This window comes from Eubalaena glacialis, unplaced genomic scaffold (genome assembly GCF_028564815.1).
Source record: "Eubalaena glacialis isolate mEubGla1 unplaced genomic scaffold, mEubGla1.1.hap2.+ XY H_4, whole genome shotgun sequence".
Classification (NCBI taxonomy): Eukaryota; Metazoa; Chordata; class Mammalia; order Artiodactyla; family Balaenidae; genus Eubalaena; species Eubalaena glacialis.
Window position 1 is genome coordinate 598,193 of NW_026871158.1, and position 19,249 is coordinate 617,441.

The 19,249-nt window shown below is 43.1% G+C and overlaps 1 protein-coding gene across 1 annotated transcript in view; it reads right to left on the reverse strand.

Moving 5' to 3' along the window:
- LOC133083034 (protein WWC3-like) overlaps window positions 1-19,249 on the reverse strand; it is a 172,852-nt gene that overhangs the window by 35,760 nt on the left and 117,843 nt on the right. Inside the window, exons 10-13 of the mRNA XM_061179696.1 lie at window positions 6,856-6,945; window positions 5,485-6,036; window positions 2,666-2,676; window positions 820-925 (exon numbers count right to left, since the gene is read on the reverse strand). Coding sequence (XP_061035679.1) covers window positions 820-925; window positions 2,666-2,676; window positions 5,485-6,036; window positions 6,856-6,945 — 759 coding nt within the window. The remainder of the gene's footprint in view (window positions 1-819; window positions 926-2,665; window positions 2,677-5,484; window positions 6,037-6,855; window positions 6,946-19,249) is intronic.

Genomic DNA, 19,249 nt, shown 5'->3' on the forward strand with positions numbered 1-19,249 from the left:
AGAAGCTCTCTCACACTAGGGGTGCTTCTCACTGAGAAGGGCTTTATTAAGTTGCGACATAAATAAATGCTTTAAGTGACTGACAGGGCACGGCAGGTCCCCAGGATCCATGACGTCACCTCCCAGGGTACCTGCTGGCGAAGTGGCCTTTTTGAGAAAATACCTCTCAAAACCACACGTGATATTCACGACAACGTTCAAAAACATATACTTTTAAAACCTTTGCAAGGGGGACTTCTGGCGGTCCAGTGGTTTAAGACTCCGCGCTTCCACTGCAGGGGGCGCGGGTGCGATCCCTGGTCAGGGAACTAAGATCCCGCAAGCTGAGCAGCGCAGCCAAAAAAAAAAAAAAAAAAAAAAAGTTGGCGACAAGTGAAATGCATACAGACATCTGAGCTGAAAAAATGACATCAAAGGTCTCAAACAAAATAAAGCCCACGAGGGGTTTTGTTCTTGCAAAGCGATTCCTCCAGCGAAGGAAAGGGGACAGGGGGAACATCCATTTCTAGTGAACGTCCTTTCTAGAAAAGCAGGTCTCTCTCGCACACTGGTTCCCCTTTTCCGGCTCTACTGGGCTCATGCCTTCCAACCCCCGGGGCCGGAGAGAAAGCAGTCATCCTAGATGCCCGAAGCCAGGCCAGTCCCCAGACGCCACCTGGGAGGAGAGGGGGTCCATGGGGATGCTAAGGGCCCCTCCCGCATGGAGAGAAGCCAGAAGAGCTGCACCCCGGAGACACACAGAGTGTCAAGCCAGACAGGTCTCGGCAGGGGTGCCTTTTGGGAAGTCAGCCCAGGGAGGCCAGAAGGTCAGCTTCTAACCTTTTGGTGGCAGGTTCAAACACGCCGCTGTCGCTGGCCAGCGAGTAATCGGACAGGCAGGCAGACACGCAGCACGCTCTCCGCTCCAGCCTCTGGGCGCTGTCTTCTCGGGGGGGTCACCGCTGCAAGCGAGAGACACGGCCGGGCTCAGGAGGCGACAGCGCGGGAGCCCAGGGCAGAGCAGAGACAAAGGCACGAAGTGGTAGAGACAGGCCAGCACGTGTGCAGATGTGTGTTTACATGCGCTCTGCTCCAGTCTTTTCTTCTATTGGAAAATGGAAGAAACAGGCTTCTGGCTACTTCTTTAAAAGCTCTTTAAATGATCATCAATCTCCTTTCACCTCCTTAATGAGCGCACAGGTCAGAAGGTGGCGGGAAGGCCTTTGGCGTGGCCCTTTGAGAGAGCGTCACACGGGAAGCCCGGGAGAGAGACTTCGCCTGCACGCGGATGGCAGCGCACTCTCCGAGAAGTGGGAGGGGGTTGTTTCCTCCTTGACGCTGCTTGGTATTCTCCATACTTTATACAAGGAACATAGGCCACACTGCTTTATACTCAGAAGACAGAGTTTTTAAAAAGCATCAAATAACCCCCAACAAAATGGAGTGACTTTCAAGTCAGAGGACACAGAGGCACCCAGACTCGGCCTCTGCCAACGTCTCCGTGACCCCTCTGCCGCTCTAACTGCAGCGCCCTCCTCAGCAGCCCTGGGGCCAGGCTGGCTTCCAGAACTGTCTCCTGGGATTAGAAAGGACCATCACCGGGCAGCTTATTTTTGTCTCATATCTATTTTAACCAAGAGCCCAAGACAACCACTGACATTTTCCCTTTTACCATTTCATCAACTCTTTCTACTCCTTCCCTCACAGCAACAAGTTTCTTTTAACAAAAGCAACAGAAACAGGCATGCCGTCTCCCGCTGCTAAATGTGACGACGGACACAGGAACCTCAACACTTTCGAGAGAGGCACACACGGTTAGAACACAGGCTTAAAGCATGAAGCCCCAGAGTGAGCCTCACGCCAGCATCATGATGCCTCTTGTTAATAATGCAGGTCCCTCTGGTCTCTCTATGTTCTCCGGCCATCTAAGCTCTAGAAATTGAAAATCTAGACATCTGTGCACCCCTGACACCAATGACCACCTCTTTTCTTTTTTTTTCTTTTGGCTGCGCTGGGCCTTCTCTAGTTGTGGTGAGCGGGGGCTACTCTTCATTCCGGTGCACGGGCTTCTCAGGTCGGTGGCTTCTCTTGCTGCGGAGCATGGGCTCTAGGCATGCGGACTTCAACAGTTGCAGCGCATGGGCTCAGCAGTTGTGGCACACAGGCCCTAGAGCGCGCGAGCTTCAGTAGTTGCAGCTCTGGGCTCAGTAGTTGTGGCTCGCGGGCTCTAGAGTGCAAGCTCAGTAGTTGTGGCGCACGGGCTGAGCTGCTCCGTGGCACGTGGGATCTTCCTGGACCAGGGCTCGAATGCGTGTCCCCTGCACTGGCAGGCGGATTCTTAACCACTGCGCCACCAGGGAAATCCCCAACCATCTCTCTTTTCAGCCAAATTATTATTCACAGCAACAATTAAACCCCAATATATTCATCGGGATACAAAACAGGGCTGTGGCCTTTGGTCTCACGATGTTAACGGCAGACAAAAGCCGACCTTTCAAAGGTCTGCAGCGCCCAGCGTGGGGGCCACCGGCTCCGCCTCAGTCAGGGGCAGAAGCTGGCTCCGTCCTGGGGTGGCCGGAGGCACCGACTCTCAGATCGTAGATGACGACTCCCAAGTCCAGCTCTGCTCGTCACCCCCGCCCCACGGAAGGACCCAGAGCCCCCAGCTCTGAATTGCGGAGAGAACCCCTCAGTTTGCTGCATGGAACCCCAGCAAACACAATGGCTCACTACTTCCATTCCCAGCCCTGACACTCGGCCTTACATGCCTTTAAGGAAGTAACACCGCACAATGATCCAGTTAACTTCCAGGCAACCCAATGGTGTGACTGACAAAATTGCTCTCTCACTGCAATGAAAGTGGATGAAGAGAGAAAGGAAATGGGGGAATCAACCCTCAGTGATCCTGGGCTTAGCACATTCACGGAGCAACCGGATGCAGGAGTTGACAGAAGGAGGTACGGTCAGCACTTGCCCTGGGTGAGAAAGAAAGCACACGGCACACTCCACAGTACACACCGCAACCGTCTGCTCTTGGGCTTCAAGGCAACGAGACGGAAAGTGGGGAGCAACGCCAGTGAAGTAAGGAATAAACAAGCTTCCACACATTCATTTTATAAACCTCTGACCCTTCCATCATTAAACACAGACACACAGACACTGAGACCTAAGGACAGCAACGCTGCTTGACAAAAGGGAGGAAAGTATAAGGAAAATCACACCGTGGGCAAAGCTGCCAGCTGGCATATTAAAATAATGAAAGCGTTAAAGTCTGGGGAAAAAAACACAAGAAGGAAAAAATACGTCAAGCTCTTAGAAAAGTTCTTACACAACTTTCATAGCCAGGATGAATACCGTTCAAACGACAACAACAATAATAAGAGCAACTGTTGAGCTACATTAAAGCACAGCTATGAGCTATGCCCTTCCTGACCACACCCCGACCATCCTAAATACACTGATTCACTGCACAAAGATGTGGCACAGCCTGACCAGCAAGGCGAAGCGGAAGTCCAAGGTCACTTACAGTGAACATTTCTGTCGAGCCGCATGAGAAAAGAGATTAAAAAAAAAAAAAAAAAAGCACAAAGTGAAAAAACTGTAGCATTTAAGCCAACAATTTTAAACAGGGTATGAATGTAAAAAAAACATCAATAAACAGATGAACAAAGTCAAAATATTTATGGACGTATTAGCAAATACCAGTGCGAAATGAAAACAGGAACGGATTTCAGAATCATGACACATTTGACTTTTAAAGTGTGGGGAAGATAAAATTGTAGTAAACATGTAAAAACGGTTAAAGATGACAGTTTATTTCCCCACTCCCCTGCCCCACCTTCTGTCCCCTCAGACTGACTTAAAACACAATGGGCAATTCTGAATCTTATGTTACTAAAATTCTTCTCGCTAAAGCTTGCTTGAGTCAAACTTAGACGGTACTGTTCTTAGTCAGACTGGAGAGTGGAGGGAACTACGTGACCTCGGGCGTCATAAATGAGGGGTGGGGTTATTATAACGAGTACTGAGATCCTCGCCAACTTTCTGAAGCTGCGATGACTCTAGGCTCAGGCATTCCCACAAGCATCAAGGGAGGCAAGGAGTCACCCTGCGTCCAGGCCTGAAGCTGCTCACCCAGCCCTGCGCAAGCACCTATCAAGACCCATTCACTGAGTCAAGTACCTCTAGTTTGTAAGGGCCCAATTCTACTCATACGTGAACGCACCACCAGGTGGCAGTATCTGACCGTGCCGATAGCAAAGACCTCCCAGTCTACGAAGCTTGAAGCACTACAACATCCACCACCAAGTGGTGGATGAAATATAAAGAAATCAGCATCAGAAATTAAGTCAGCTCTTCTCCTTCCCACCCAGTCTCTCCCCTGGACCGAAAGGGGTCCTTACATCTTTTGCTGACTTTGTGTATAACTGGATTGATACTTCTATATTTCGGACTGTTTGCATAGGGAAAAGAAAAGTTTGCACAGGGAAAAGAAGAGTAAAGGCTAGACAATAAGTGAAAATGGAAAAGTTTTAAGGAAAGTTTGCAAAGGGAAAAGAAAAAAGTTAGACAATAAGTGAAAATGGACAAAAGAATACGGGTATAAAAAAGAACAAAGTAAATGCAGCTTACCTATGCATATGAACTATGGAAATAATTCATATTGGGATGTTGAAATAATGTATGAGCAGCATTTGCAAACAAAAAAGATAGGAAAACAATGGAGGTGCCAATTAGCCAAGGGACTGATTCAGAACATAGCTGGTCTGTCATCAGATATGTAAATGCTAAGAGAAACTAGTACTGTGTATATAACCCATGGGTAACAAAATGGTGTATTTGTTGAAGAGCAATGAAGCCGCGAGTCAACCAGATCTAAGGGTGCGCCCAAGGATATGCAGTTAGAGTTGAGTAGGCACGGATTTGAAGAGCACCAGAGAAAGTAATTTGGTAGAAATGACTAATGCTTACTGGGACAACTTCTGAAATCATGCAAAATACTGTCATTTCCTGCGTGACAGAATTAAGTCTTTGAAAATTCCAGGAACAAAGGATGAAGAGATGAAGTCACAGGGCCAACGTCAGTAGACATTTCTGCCGGGCCACAGCCAGACAGCAGCCCCAGTGCTGGTCTGAGGCGGGCACACACAGAACGTTGCATCTGGGCACACGCCCTGGAGAGTTCATGAAGGCCCGAGTACCTCTTCAGCAGCCTCCGAATGTGGAGGAACTGTCTCATTTTCGACAATTAAGTATATTCTGAAAACAAGCCAAATGCCTGGGAAAGACTACTTTCCATGACATTTCAAGGACCCAGGGCAAAAGCACGCAGAACGAGCGAGCGAGCGGGCGTGCGGGCCTCCTCTTGCCCTGGAGAGTCCTAAGCTGAGGGCTCACTAGGCCACAGCAGAGCCAGCTGGCTTCCATGCGGATGCACGCGGCTTCCTCCCTGAACTCGAGACCTTTCCTCCCCGGCCCCGGGGCACCCACCGGACCCATCAGGACGTACGTGCAGCCGTGGGAGCGGCAGCCGCTTGGGGTCCTCGCTCGCGAGGTCCTTCCCCGTCCCCGGGGCACCCGTGCGGCGGCAGGGACGCCGCGCCCGGCGGGTCTTCGTCCCCCAAGGCGGAGGCCTGAGCGCACAGCCTGTCCAGGGCGCCCAGGCCCGCCACCTCGAAGGCGTCCCCGAGCTGGGCCAGGGGCGAGTCTCGCGAGGCCGGGAGGAAGGGCGTGTCCAAGCGCGAGCTGGGCGGGGACAGCGAGGACAGGGACGCCAGGGACTGCGGCGTGTCCAGGGAGCGCGTGTGTTTGTGGAGGCCCGCGGGGCCCGGGGCCTCCGCCAAGGGGGCGTCCCGGCGCAGGGAGTCGAAGGAGACGAGGTCGAAGCGCAGGAGCGGGCCGCCCTCGGCGTCGGGCTTCTCGTACTGCGGGAGGCCGTAGATGTCGGTGAAGCTGACGGAGCTCAGGGAGCCCCGGCTGGAGGCCAGGGAGCCGCGGCTGGAGGCCAGGGAGCCGCGGCTGCTCCCCGAGGAGACGGTCAGGGTGCTGGCGGACAGGCTGAAACGAGAAGAGCAGCCTGGAGTCCGCGGCTGGAGCCTGCTCGTCCCCACCGCGAGCCGAGCCTCCGGTCTGCTCCACGAGGAGCAAAACTCTGCCTCGGGCCCGTTCACCCGGCGCCTCTTCAACACCTCGGAGCGTTTTAAGACACCCCTCCACCCCCGCCCCTTCGTGACTATCTCCTTTGTTTCTTTGATTGTCAGTAGAGAGCAGTAGTAAACGTCAAGGGCTCTTGCTCGAGTTCAAGTTCCAGCTCAAACTCAAGACTAGCTGAATGCATTTGATTTGGTCACGGGCTTTGCCCTTTCCCAGCCTCCCACCTTCTCACCCGGCGCTGGGATGATAGCGGTTCCTGCCTCAAGGCGCTGTGAGGAGGAGAACTGAGAAAATAATACCCAGAAAGCCCCTAACACTACACTTCACGATACGGTAAGTGCTTGAAAACTGGAGCTCTTACTGAGCATCCAAATCTGATTTTAAAGATATTCAGGCCTAATTAAAATGAATATCTTAAAAAAAAATAATTAAAAGTGTATGTGTGCATCTATGTAGATGGACATACACACTCCTGATGCTCTGAGTTACAAAATCCTTCGATAAATCTGACTTAAGATTCATTACTCTGAAGTCACACTTGGTTCTCCTCATATTCCTTGGGTCATATATAAGCAGCTCGTCTTAAAAATATCCTGTCTTCACTTTCCTGTCCTGTGCTTACAACCACTGCAGGTTCTAAGTTCTGGGAGAGAAAACCAGGGGCGCTATCAAAGCGTGAAGTTCACGGCCACTATGTTATAAGATGATAATCAAGTTACCTACCTTTGTAACTGGGACTGGAGATAGGACATTAGGCAGGTGGCTTCTTCCAGCTGCATCAGGAGACAGTTTCTTTTTTCCTGAAGTAGAATCCTGTAGGTACAAACACAGTCCACTGGTGGATTTCAAAGATGCCAAGTATATTTTCCTAACAAGAAATTCAACTCTATATTCCACCAAAACAGATTAATGACTATCAGTTCTAAAAGCACACCTACGTCACAAGTTCCAAGATAACTGGGTTTTTTTTTTGTTTTATTTCGCACTGTACCTCTAGAATCCTGAACAGTGCGAGTGATCCACACTAGAAGTTGGATGTGTGATGGAACAGATGTGTGGATGGATGGATAGAGAGATAAGATGGACGGATGGGAGGATGAGTGGGTGGACAGGCAGGTAAATAGACAGACGGATGGGAATCCAGCAGATGGGTTCAAATGCAGGGCTCATAGAAATCTACTGGATTTCCTTGGAATAAATCTGATTCCCTCATCCTAGGCCCTCTTCCAGGCAAAAAATAAATGCAATTCTAGTATCTAGAGAATAAAAGATCACAATCAAATGAAACAAAATATCAACCGTGTCCCTAGATCATGGGTTGGAGGTATATACTTCTTCTTCCTTCTGCCTTCTTCTACTTCATAATTTTCTAGAATATTTTTCTCCTACTGTAGTAAGCCTACTGCCGAGACTAGAGCCCTGCACATACAGTAAATAATTGTTGAACAGAGGGGACTGATTAATCTTGCCTTTATAACGAAAGACTGATTTACAAATCAAAATGATTGCATTTTGACACGTGACAGTGGAAAGAACCCATTAAACAAAGTTTTTCACCTGTTAGGGAAGGCAAAATGCTCAAGGAGAGGAAACCAGAAGGAGGTGAACTTTGGCAGCAGCCAGAGTTACAAAGTGTTGACTATTACTGATAAGCAAAAACTGGTATACCACTAATTTACAAAATGGAAGACAAGCTACTCAGAATTAATTTAAAGCCTGAATGATAAACATAAACTGTATCATACCTTCGTTTCTCTTAGATGGAAACAGAACTTCAAAATGTTTCCATGTAAAGCTCTTGTTTTATAGTAAAGACACATCATTCCTTTATAATCTAGCATGCAGGAATCACAGTACTTTCTGACTAATCAAATACCTTCGTAGCAAGAGCAAATGACCAAATTTAGATCTGAATAGTAAACGAGTGGTTTTCCAGGTGTGGTCCAAGGATCAGTGGGGATCCCAGAGACCCTTTTAGGGTGTCTAGTAAGGCTCCATTTCTCAGTGACACATCCATATGCAGTCAGATTTTCTTCATGTACCTAATCAAATTGACACATCACAACACCTGGTCAAGCAGCTGTCTTCCACTAAGTAAACCACTTGCCAAAATTGTAAAACCATACCACTCTTCTACACAATTATTAAAAATTATTTTTTATAAAATAAATTTTTCATGTTAAAATATAATGGGCATTATTATCACATAATAGATGATAAATATTTTTAAACTTCTCCATTCTAATTACTCATACATTAAATATAATCAGATAAAATCCACAAAAACAAAAGTGCTTCAGGATCCTTAGACTTTTTTTTTTTTAACAACTCTATTGGAGCTTAACTGTTCCACAATGGTGTGTCAGCCTCCGCTGTACAACAAACTGAATCAGCTACACACACACACACACACACACACATCCCCACATCTCCTCCCTCCTGCGTCTCCCTCCCACCCTCCCTATCCCAACCCTCTAGGTGGTCACAAAGCACCGAGCTGATCTCCCTGTGCTATGCGGCTGCTTCCCACTAGCTAGCTGTTTTACATTTGGTAGTGTATATATGTCCATGCCACTCTCTCACTTTGTCCCAGCTTACCCTTCCCCCTCCCCGTGTCCACAAGTCCATTCTCTACGTCTGCGTCTTTATTCCTGTCCTGCCCCTAGGTTCTTCACAACCTTTTTTTTTTTTTTTTTAAAGTCCATATATATGTGTTAGCATATGGTATTTGTTTTTCTCTTTCTGACTTACTTCACTCTGTATGACAGACTCTAGGTCCATCCACCTCACTACAAATAACTCAATTTCCTTTCTTTTTGTGGCTGAGTAATATTCCACTGTATATATGTGCCACATTTTCTTTATCCATTCATCTGTTGATGGACACTTAGGTTGCTTCCATGTCCTGGCTATTGTAAACAGAGCTGCAACGAACATTGTGGTACATGACTCTTTTTTTTGAATTATGGTTTTCTCAGGGTATATGCCCAGTAGTGGGATTGTTGGGTCGTATGGTAGTTCTATTTTTAGTTTTTTAAGGAACCTCCACTTAGACATTTTAATAGTGTAAAAATGTTCTAGAACCAAAAACCTCAAAAATGCTACAGTAAATTCTTCTAACTATAGGCTTTTAAAGTATCCATTTCCCTATAACATTTTAATATTTAGGGAAAATATTTTAGGAATGTCTTGTATAAAATAAAAATAACTTTTAAAAAGCAATTCTGAAGTTACAGTGAATGAATTCTTTATGCCATAACGCAAGAGACGTATTATCTAACAAAAACGGCACAGTATGATTGCCCATTTCAGGATGGCAACATGGAAAGATCCTGAACTCACTTCCTCCCACGAACATGTTGAATCTACAGATACATATGGAACAGTTTCCTCTGGAGAAAACATAAGAACTGGTGGAGTGACCCCTTCACATCAGGCGAATGAGAGGAGAACACACTGAAGTAGGTAGGAAAGGCTGAGACACAATTTTGCCATACACAGCATGGTGACCACGATCAGTAGGGAAGTCAAAACCAAGAGCTTCTCCCTGAGGAGCAAAGAGTTTGAACCCCACGTTGGGCACCTCAACTTTTAAGGCCTGCACCTGAGCGAGGAGCACCCAAAACATGTGACTGAAGACTGGTGGGGCTGACACCCACAAGACCTGCAGCGCTGTGGTGAACTAAAAGTCCTTAAAGGACCCCCACGTGAGCTCATCCACCCCAGGGCCCAGCGCAGAAGCATCCCTTTGAAAAGGATGAAATGGGTGAATTTGCTAATTTTAAAGTGTTGGTCTGAGGGGCAGAGGGCTGGCTGTGATACTCTCTGGTGATGGAGGCTTGGGGGTGCCATCCTCCTGCTTTCCCTCTGCCTTGCTAAATCCAATTTGTACCACATTTTTCCTTTCCAGTGGATGCCATCTTTCGTGGTGTCCCTTTGCCTTGCTAATGCCAGTGGGTACCCTATTGGTTTGCTTGTTTCTTTTCATTTCTTTTTTTTCTGTTTATTTCTCCCCACCCCTTTTTCTGGGTGCCATTTTTATGCTCACTCTGTGTTTTAGGTCACCTGTATCTCTAGGAGGGGGCCTTCTACACATATCCTGTACCCCAATTTTTATGTGTGGTAATGAGGTTTTTGTGGCTGCCCCTTGATTGCCTGGCTGTGGACGTCAGGAGTCTTGGGTGTCTGGGTCCCTCAGGACTGTAACAATTGAAAGACAGTTCTTGGCAACCTACCACTCGCAGGGCACTGCACAGACAAGAGACTTAAACCCAGCCTTAGTCTTTCTGAGAAAGAGGACTGTTTGCTTGTCCAGGAGCTTTCGCTTGAGGGGAAGGCTTCTGGTGTGACACACTTCTAGAGGTCTGTGGAGTTGCTCTCAGGGAACAGAGGCTGGAGGACAGGATCTTTGCACTGTCCCTCTGCTTTGCTTCAGCTTGCTTCTCTCTGCCATAAAGGACCTTATCTGGTGCCTCAGGTTTTGTGTCTGCTGCCAGGGGACACCTCTACATTGCTTGGCTCTGGCAGCCAGTGGTGGTCAGTGGGTCCCAGAAGACGGTGACCAACGGAGGAAAGTTCTTAAACAGCTACCATCCCAGAGCACAGCAGGAGGCAACGGAACAGGGAGCTAGGTCTTTCTGTGAAAGAGACTGATGAGCTTATTTTCATGGCTATGGACTGAGGGGCAGGCTTCTAAATTAAACACACATCAAAGGGCTAACTGTAAGCCTTCCAGGGACCTAGGAAAGCAGGTGCTCTCTTTTGAGCTCCCCCTCTGATGCCCCAGAGTGCTAGACTGTCTTGGAGGGGAGCTCTTAACACGTGTCTGGTGCCCTGCTTTTGTGGCTGCTGCCCACGGAACCCTCCTCCTCCCCCCCCACCCCAATGAATGCCTGGCCTGTTGCCCAGAGAGGCTTGTGTACCTGGGTCCCATAAGAGTCAGAGACACAGCTGGCTACCACACCCAGGGCACTGCACAGATAGCACACTGAAAACACCCCCTCCTTCTGTGGAAGAAGCCTGTTTGCTTGTGCAGGAACATTGGTGTGAGGGTCAGGCTTTGGGTTTTGCACACATCCAGAGGCCTATGGACTCGCTGTCTGGGAAAACAGGCTGAAGGATGACATCTTTGCACTCTCCCATTGCTTCACTACAGCTTACCGTAATCTCCAAGAAGGTGCTGATCCATTCTCATGGAGGCCTGAATTTGACAACTGTCACCAGAGGGGCACCCGCAGATGGCCTGGTCTGGTGGCCAGCAGAGCTTAGCTTAACAGTTGTACGGGACTGTACATATTTGCATTCTTTAAAAGCTGCTGCCTTTCAGGGTCAGGCTTCCAATCAGCCTGAACCTAGGTGGTGCTGAGGTCTTCCCTGACCTCTTTGGGACACTGACAGGTCCTGGAACACACTCAACAACTGGGAGATATTAAAAATAAAATGAGCTGCTTGGACAAGCAATCACCAACGTTTGAGAGACAAGCAAGAGCTGCAAGGTTGAAGGATAAGATTCATCTCCTAAATGAGGCCACTCCTCCAAGACTGGGAGAGGTGGCTATTTCATGGAGTGTATAAAAGCAAACACAGAAAGTCAAGCAAGATGAGGAAGAGGGGGAATATGCTGTACGTGGAACAATAAAATAAAACCTTGGAGAAAAACATAATGAAATGGAGGTAGATAATTTACGTGATAAAGGATTCAAAGTAATAATCATAAAGATGCCCACTGAGCTAGGAGAAGAATGCATGAACACAGTGAGAAGTTCAACAAAGACAGAAAATATAGGAAAGTACCAAATCGAAGTCACAGAGCTAAAAAATTGAAAAACACTGAAAAATACACTAGCGGGGTTCAATAGCCTAGAAGAAGTAGAAGAAAGGATCATTGAACTCAAAGCAAAGGCAGTGGAATTCACCCAAGCAGAGCAGCAAAAGGAGAAAAAAAAATTTTAAAGTGAAGGCAGCTTTGGGAATGTGTGAGACAACATCAGGTGGACTGATACGCATATTATAGGGGACCCAGAAGGAGAAAAGAGAGAGAAATGGGCAGAACTCTTATTTGAAAAAGAACGATTGAAAAGTTCCTTAACCTGGGGAAGGAAACACATCCAGCTCCGAGTTCCAAATAAGCTGTACTCAAAGGAACCCACAGCAAGACGCAGTATAATCAAAATGTCAAAAGTTAAAGACAGAGACTTAGGGCAGCAAGAGAAAAAGCAACTTGTTACACATAAGGGAATACTCAGAAGACTATCAGCAGATGTTTCAGCACAAACTCTGCTGCCCAGAAAGGAGCTGCACAATATAATCAAAGTGCTGAAAGAAAGAAAGAATACCCAGTAAAGTTACCATTCAGAAGTAAAGGAGAGAGAATTTTCCATACAAGCCATCCTACTGGAGGTGATCACCACTAAACCAGTCTTATAAGAAATGTTAAAGGGACTTCTTTAAGCTGAAAAGAAAGGGCACTAATTAACAGGAACATATATGAAAATATAAATCACCGTTAAAGGTAAATATATAGGAAAGGCAGTGGATTAATCTTTTGTAAAGCTAGTATGAAGGTTAAAAGATGAAAGTAGTAAAAATTACTGTAAAGATAATAATTGGTATTAGGGGATACACAAGACAAAAGATGTAAAACATGACATCAAAAACATAAAAATTGTGTGTGGGAAAATAAAAACTTACAGCTTTAGAATGTATTCAAACTTAAGTTGTTATCAACTTAAAATACACTGTTATAAGCTGTTACCTGTAAGCCTCATGGTAACTACAAAGCAACACCCTGTGGTACATAACACAAAAAATAATGACAAAGGAATCTAAGCATACCATTTGCAAACTGCAAAGGAAGAGAGCAAGAAACAAGAAAGGAATGCTGGAACGAGAAAACAAGTTTAAAAAAAATGAAATGGCAATAAATACAAATGGACTAAATTCTCCATTCAGAAGTAGCAGAGTGACTGAATGGCTAAAAAAAATAGCAACATATTTATACACAGCCTACAAGAGACCCACTTCAGGTATCAGGACAGGCACAGACTAAGAGTGAAAGGGGGGACAAAGATATGCCATAGAAATGGAAACCAGAAGAAAGCTGTGGCAGGTATACATATATATATCAGACAAAATAGAGTTTATGAACAAAGACTGTAATAAGAGACAAAGAAGGGGATTACCTAATGATAAAGGGGTCAATCCAGTAAGAGGATATAACATATGTAAACATTTATGCACCCAACACAGAACCATCTAAATATATAAGGCAAATATTAACAGTCCTAATGGGAGAAGTAGACATCAATACAATAATAGTAGGGGATTCTAATACTCCACTTACATCAACCATACAGATAATCCAGACAGAAAATCAGTAAGAAAACGTCGGCCTTAAAGAACATGTGAGATCACATAGATTTATCAGATATATACAGAATATTCCATCAAAAAAAAAGAAAAAAATCAGCAGAATCACACATTTTTCTGAAGAGCACATGGAACATTATGGAGAAGAAATTATTTTTTAGGCTACAAAAGTAAAGGAAGATTCAAGTGTATTCGGCAACAGGTGTAAAAGTAGAGATCAATTATGAAACAAAACTGGAAAGTTCACAAATGTGTGAGATCAAACAACATGTAGTGAACCGTCCATGGGTCAATGAAGAAATCAAAAGAGAAATTTAAAGAAAAACAACCTCAAGAAAATGAGAATACAACATAACAGATTTATGTAATGCAGCAAAAGCAGTTGTAAGAGGTCGGTTCTTGGTAATAAAATGTCTCACTCCAGAAACAAACTAACTTTACACAGGAAGAAAATAGAAAAAGAAGAACAAATGAACCCCAAAGGTACTATGAGGAAAGAAATAACAAAGATCGGGATGGAAATAAATGTAACAAAGACTCGAGAGACAATAGAAGAGATGAATGAAATTAAGAGGCCTTTTTTCTTTTAAAAGATAGACAAATTGACAAAAGTTTAGCTAGACGCGTCAAGAAAAGGACAGGGCTTAAATAAATAAAATCAGAAATAAAAGAGGAGACGTTACAACTGACACCACCGAAAAACAAAGCATTATGAGAGGCTGCTATAAACAATTATATGCCAGCAAACTGAACAATACAAAAGAAATGGATGCATCCTAGAAACATACAAGGCAGGACTGAATTATGAAGAAATAGAAAACTGAACATACCAATAACTAGTAAGGACACTGAATCAGTAATCCAACACTTCCCACCAAACAAAAGTTCAGGACCAGCAGGCTTCGCTGGTCAATTTTACCAAACAGTCAAAGAAGATTTAATACCTGTCTTTCTCAAACTTTCTGAAAAAGTTGAAGATGAGGGATGCTTCCTAACTTATGATACCAGCATTACCCTGTTACCAAAACCTGACAAGGACACCACAAGAAAAAGAAAAATACACTTCTATATCTGTACACACCAAATACACACATCAAACTTCTGGAATGCTACACAGCAGTTCTAAGAGCAATGTTTTTAGTGATAATTCCTACTACAAGATATAAGAAAAACTTCAAATACACAACCTAACTTTGAACCTCAAGGAATTAGAAAAGGAAGAACAAATGAAGTCTAAAGTTAGCCCAAGGAAGGAAATAATGAAGATGAGAGCAGAAATAAATGAAATAGAAGCTAAAAAGACAGTAGAAATTACCAATGAAACTGAGAGCAGGTTCTTTGAAATGATAAACAAAATTGACAAACCTTTAGCCAGGCTCACCAAGAAAAAAAGACTTAATTAAAATCAGAAATATCACAAATAATTAAACTAAGAAATGAATGAGGAGACATAACTAATACCACAGAAGTACAAACGATCATAAGAGACTGCTATGAACAATTATACATCAACAAATTGGACAACATATGAGAAATAAATTTCTAGAAACATATAACCAAGACCGAACAATGAAGAAACAAAATTGAACAGACAGTTTACTAGTAACAAGACTGAATCCGTAATTAAAAACCTCCCTCAAAAGTCCAGGAGCACATGACTTCACTAGTGAATTCTACCAAACATTCAAAGAAGAAGACTTAATAACAATTTTTCCCCAACTCTACCAAAAAAACAGAAGATGAAGGAACAATTTCAAACTTATTTTATGATGCCAGGATTACCCTGTTAAGAAAACCTGACACGGACACCACAAGAAAAGAAAATTACAGGCCAATATCCCTGATGAACATAGATGAAAAAATCACCAACAAAATATTAGCAAAGTGAATTCAACAATAAATTAAAAGATTCATACACTATAATCAAGTGAGGATTATTCCAGAGATGCTATAATGGTTCAATATTTGCAAATCAACATTGTATACCACATTAACAAGATGAAGGACAAAAATGATATGATTATCTCAATAGATACAAAAAAAAGCATTTGACAAAATTCAAACCATTTTTGACAAAAACTCTTTAAAAAGTGGGTATACAGGGAGCATACCTGAACATAATAAAGGTCATTGTGACAAACCTACAGCAAACATCATACTCAAACATGAAAAACTAAAAGCTTTTCCTCTAAGACCAGGAACAAGGCAAGGATGCCCACTCTCACCACTTTTGTTCAACACAGTATTGAAAGTCCTAGGCACAGCAAACTGACTAGAAAAAGAAATAAAAGAAATCCAAAATGGAAAGGAATAAGTACACCTATAACTATCTGCAGATGACATGATATGACATATAGGGAACTCTAAGGACTCCACCAAAAAGTTGTTAGAACTAATAAATGAAGTTGCAGTAAATTTGCAGGATACAAAACCAATACAGAGAAATATTTTACGTTTCTAAACATTAACAGTGATCTGTCAGAAAGACAAATGATGAAAGACAATCCCATTTACAATTGTATCGAAAAGAATAAAATACCAGGAATAAATTGAATGAAGGAGGTGAAAAACCTGTACAATGATGAGAGAAACTGAAGAAAAAAACAAATAAATAGAAAGATATTCTGTGCTTGTGGATTGGTAGAATTAACACTGTTAAAATGTCAATAATACTCAAAGCAATCTACAGAGTCAATGCAATCCCTACCAAAATACCAATGGCATTTCCCACTGAAAGAGAATAAAAAATCCTAAAACTGGCATCCACAAATGACCCCAATAGTCAAAGCAATCTTGAGAAAGAACTAACCTGGAAGAATCACACTTCCTGATTTCAAACTAAATGACAAAGCTATAGTCAAATCAGTATGATATCTGTATAAAAAGACACATAGATCAATGGAGAAGAACAAACAGCCTAGAAGTAAACCTACTCATATATGGTCAGTTAATTTACAACAAAAGAGCCAAGAATATAAAATGGGGAAAGGACATTCTCTTCAATAAATAGTGATAAGAAAACTGGACAGCCACACACAAAAGAATGAAACTGGACCATTAGCTTACACCATATAAAAAATTAACCAAAATGGATTAAAGACTTGGCTATAAGATGTGAAACTACAAAACACCAAGAGGAAAATATAGGTGGTATGTCAAGACCCTGACACTGGTCTTGGGGACAACATTTTGGATTTGACATCAAAAGCACAGGCAACAAAAGCAAAAATAAGCAAATGTACTATATCAAACTAAAAACCTTCTGCACAGCAAAGGAAACCATCAACCAAATAAAAAGGCAACCTAATGAATGGGAAAAGATATCTGCAAATCATATATCTCATAAGGGGTTAATATCCAAAATATATAAAAAATTCACACAACTCAGTTGAAAAAAACAAACAATCCAATTTAAAAAATGGCCAAAGAATCTGAAATAGACATTTATCTAAAGAAGACATATAGATGACCAACACATGTAAAGGCACATGTAAAGCTGCTCAGCATCTCTAATTATTAGAGAAATGCAAATCAAAACCACAGTGAGATACCACCTCACACCTGTCAGAATGGCTATTATCAAAAAGAACAGAAATAACAAGACTTAGTGAGGATGTGGAGAAAGGGGAACCCTCCTACACAGTTGGTGGGAATGTAAATTGGTGCAGCCACTATGAACAACCATATGGAGGTTCCTTAAAAATCAAAAATAGAGTTACCATATGATCAAGCAACACCACTTCTGGATATTTATCCAAAAAGAAAAAAGTGAAAACATTAATTTGAAAAGATACATGTATCCCAATATTCATAGCAGCATTAATTACAACAGCCAAGATATGCAAGCAACTGTCAGGTGAATGAATAAAGAAAATGTGGTAAATACACACACACGTTGGAATATTACTCAGCCAGAAAAGAAGAAAATCTTGTCATTTGTGACAACGTAGAGGAAACTTGAGAGTACAGTGCTAAAGTGAGATAAGTCAAAGACGTAAAGTATGGTCTCACTTATATGTGGAATCTAAAACAAACAAATAAACTAACAAGCTCATAGATACAGAGAGCAGATTGGTGGTGGCCAGACCTGAAGGACAGAGTGAAATGAGTAAATGTGGTCAAAAACTTCCAGTTATCAAGTTAAGTAAATCATGGAGAAGTAATGTACAGCAGTATGACTAGACTTAATCATTCTGTATTGTGTATTTGAAAGTTGCTATGAAAGTAAATCTTACAAGTTCTCATCACAAGAAAAAAAAATGTTGTAACCATGGGTGGTGATGAATGTAAATGTAAATTCCCTATAAAACAGAGGTGGAAACACTTATACAAGCCAGTCTATCAATTATTGAGAGATGTAAAAACTGTCTGGGATGTAAGTGGCCATATTTCTATTCTATTTTTCTATAAAAGTAGGAATCTTAAATACATGCCAACCTTCTGTACACATTTTTTCAACTAGGAAGCAAAAGACATACAGGAAACTTGCCAGGGTTCAACCCTAGAAACAGAGTCTCATGTTTGCACATTAAAGAAGGTGAACTTCTAAGAACATTAAGAACTACTTCTATGAAGAGGAGTATTTTAAAAGATAATAGATTTAAAAATGTACAGTCTAATTTACTATCTTTAAGTCATTTACTTTAAATAGTACTTTACTTTTTAAATGTTTATTTTTTATTAATTTCTACTGAAGTATAGTTGATTTATAATGTGTTAGTTTCAGGTGTACAGTAAAGTGATTCAGTTATACATATACATACATAAACAGATATTCCTTTTTTATACTCTCTTCCATTATAGGTTATTACAAGATATTGGGTATAGTTCCCAGTGCTATACAGTAGGTCCTTGATGGTTATCTATTTTATATATACTAGTATGTATATTTTAATCCCAAACTCCTAATTTATCCATCCTCCCTTTCCCTTTACCATTTCTGACCCAGGACCAATATATTTCATACTCAGAAGACAAGTTCACCTCTCCTTCTTCACCCCATGGTTTCAGATCCCAAGACTCAGCTCCTGCATTGGTCCCACAAGAGACCGCATAAGCTGGACAAGTTTGGGGGACCCAGGCCTTGAATCCAAGCATAATGGTAACACCTGCTCTGGGCGTTCCCTGGATTTGTGCCCTGGGATCTCCACATGGCAAGGGCGGAATCAGTCACTGGTGTGTGGGTGTCAGGTCCTGAGAAGCAAGTAGTATTCACAGGACTGAATCCATCCCATTAACAGAGAACCAAATGGAACTGCCAGGCCCTCCCACCCAGAACGTACACAAGAGAATACCATGGGAAGAATGGAAAGTGATATTAAGCTGAAACAATACAGAAGCACAAGAGCACAGATGAAACTTCCATTTCATAGTCCCTTTGCAGAGTCAGAAGCAATAAACTCTGGGTTTATTTTGAGTGAGGTGACAGGGCACTCTACCACGCCAGGCAAATTAACATGCACTCTGCCCATTCCTATGCGCTGGACTCTCCAAACCACACCGCTTCCCTCCAGCGCTGACGTTAGCCCCTAAGGACACAACACAGACCTATCAATTAATGATGAATAACCAAGCAGAGATAACCCCCAGCAAATACAGAGGACAATCCTAACACTCGATGAAACGGTCGTTATAAGGGCATCTGTACTGACCAAATAATTCAGGTGACTATTAAACTCTACTTAGAGAATGCTCACAGAGATACAGCTTATGATCCTGGTAATACAGTGAATTTTAAGGAGCCAGTATG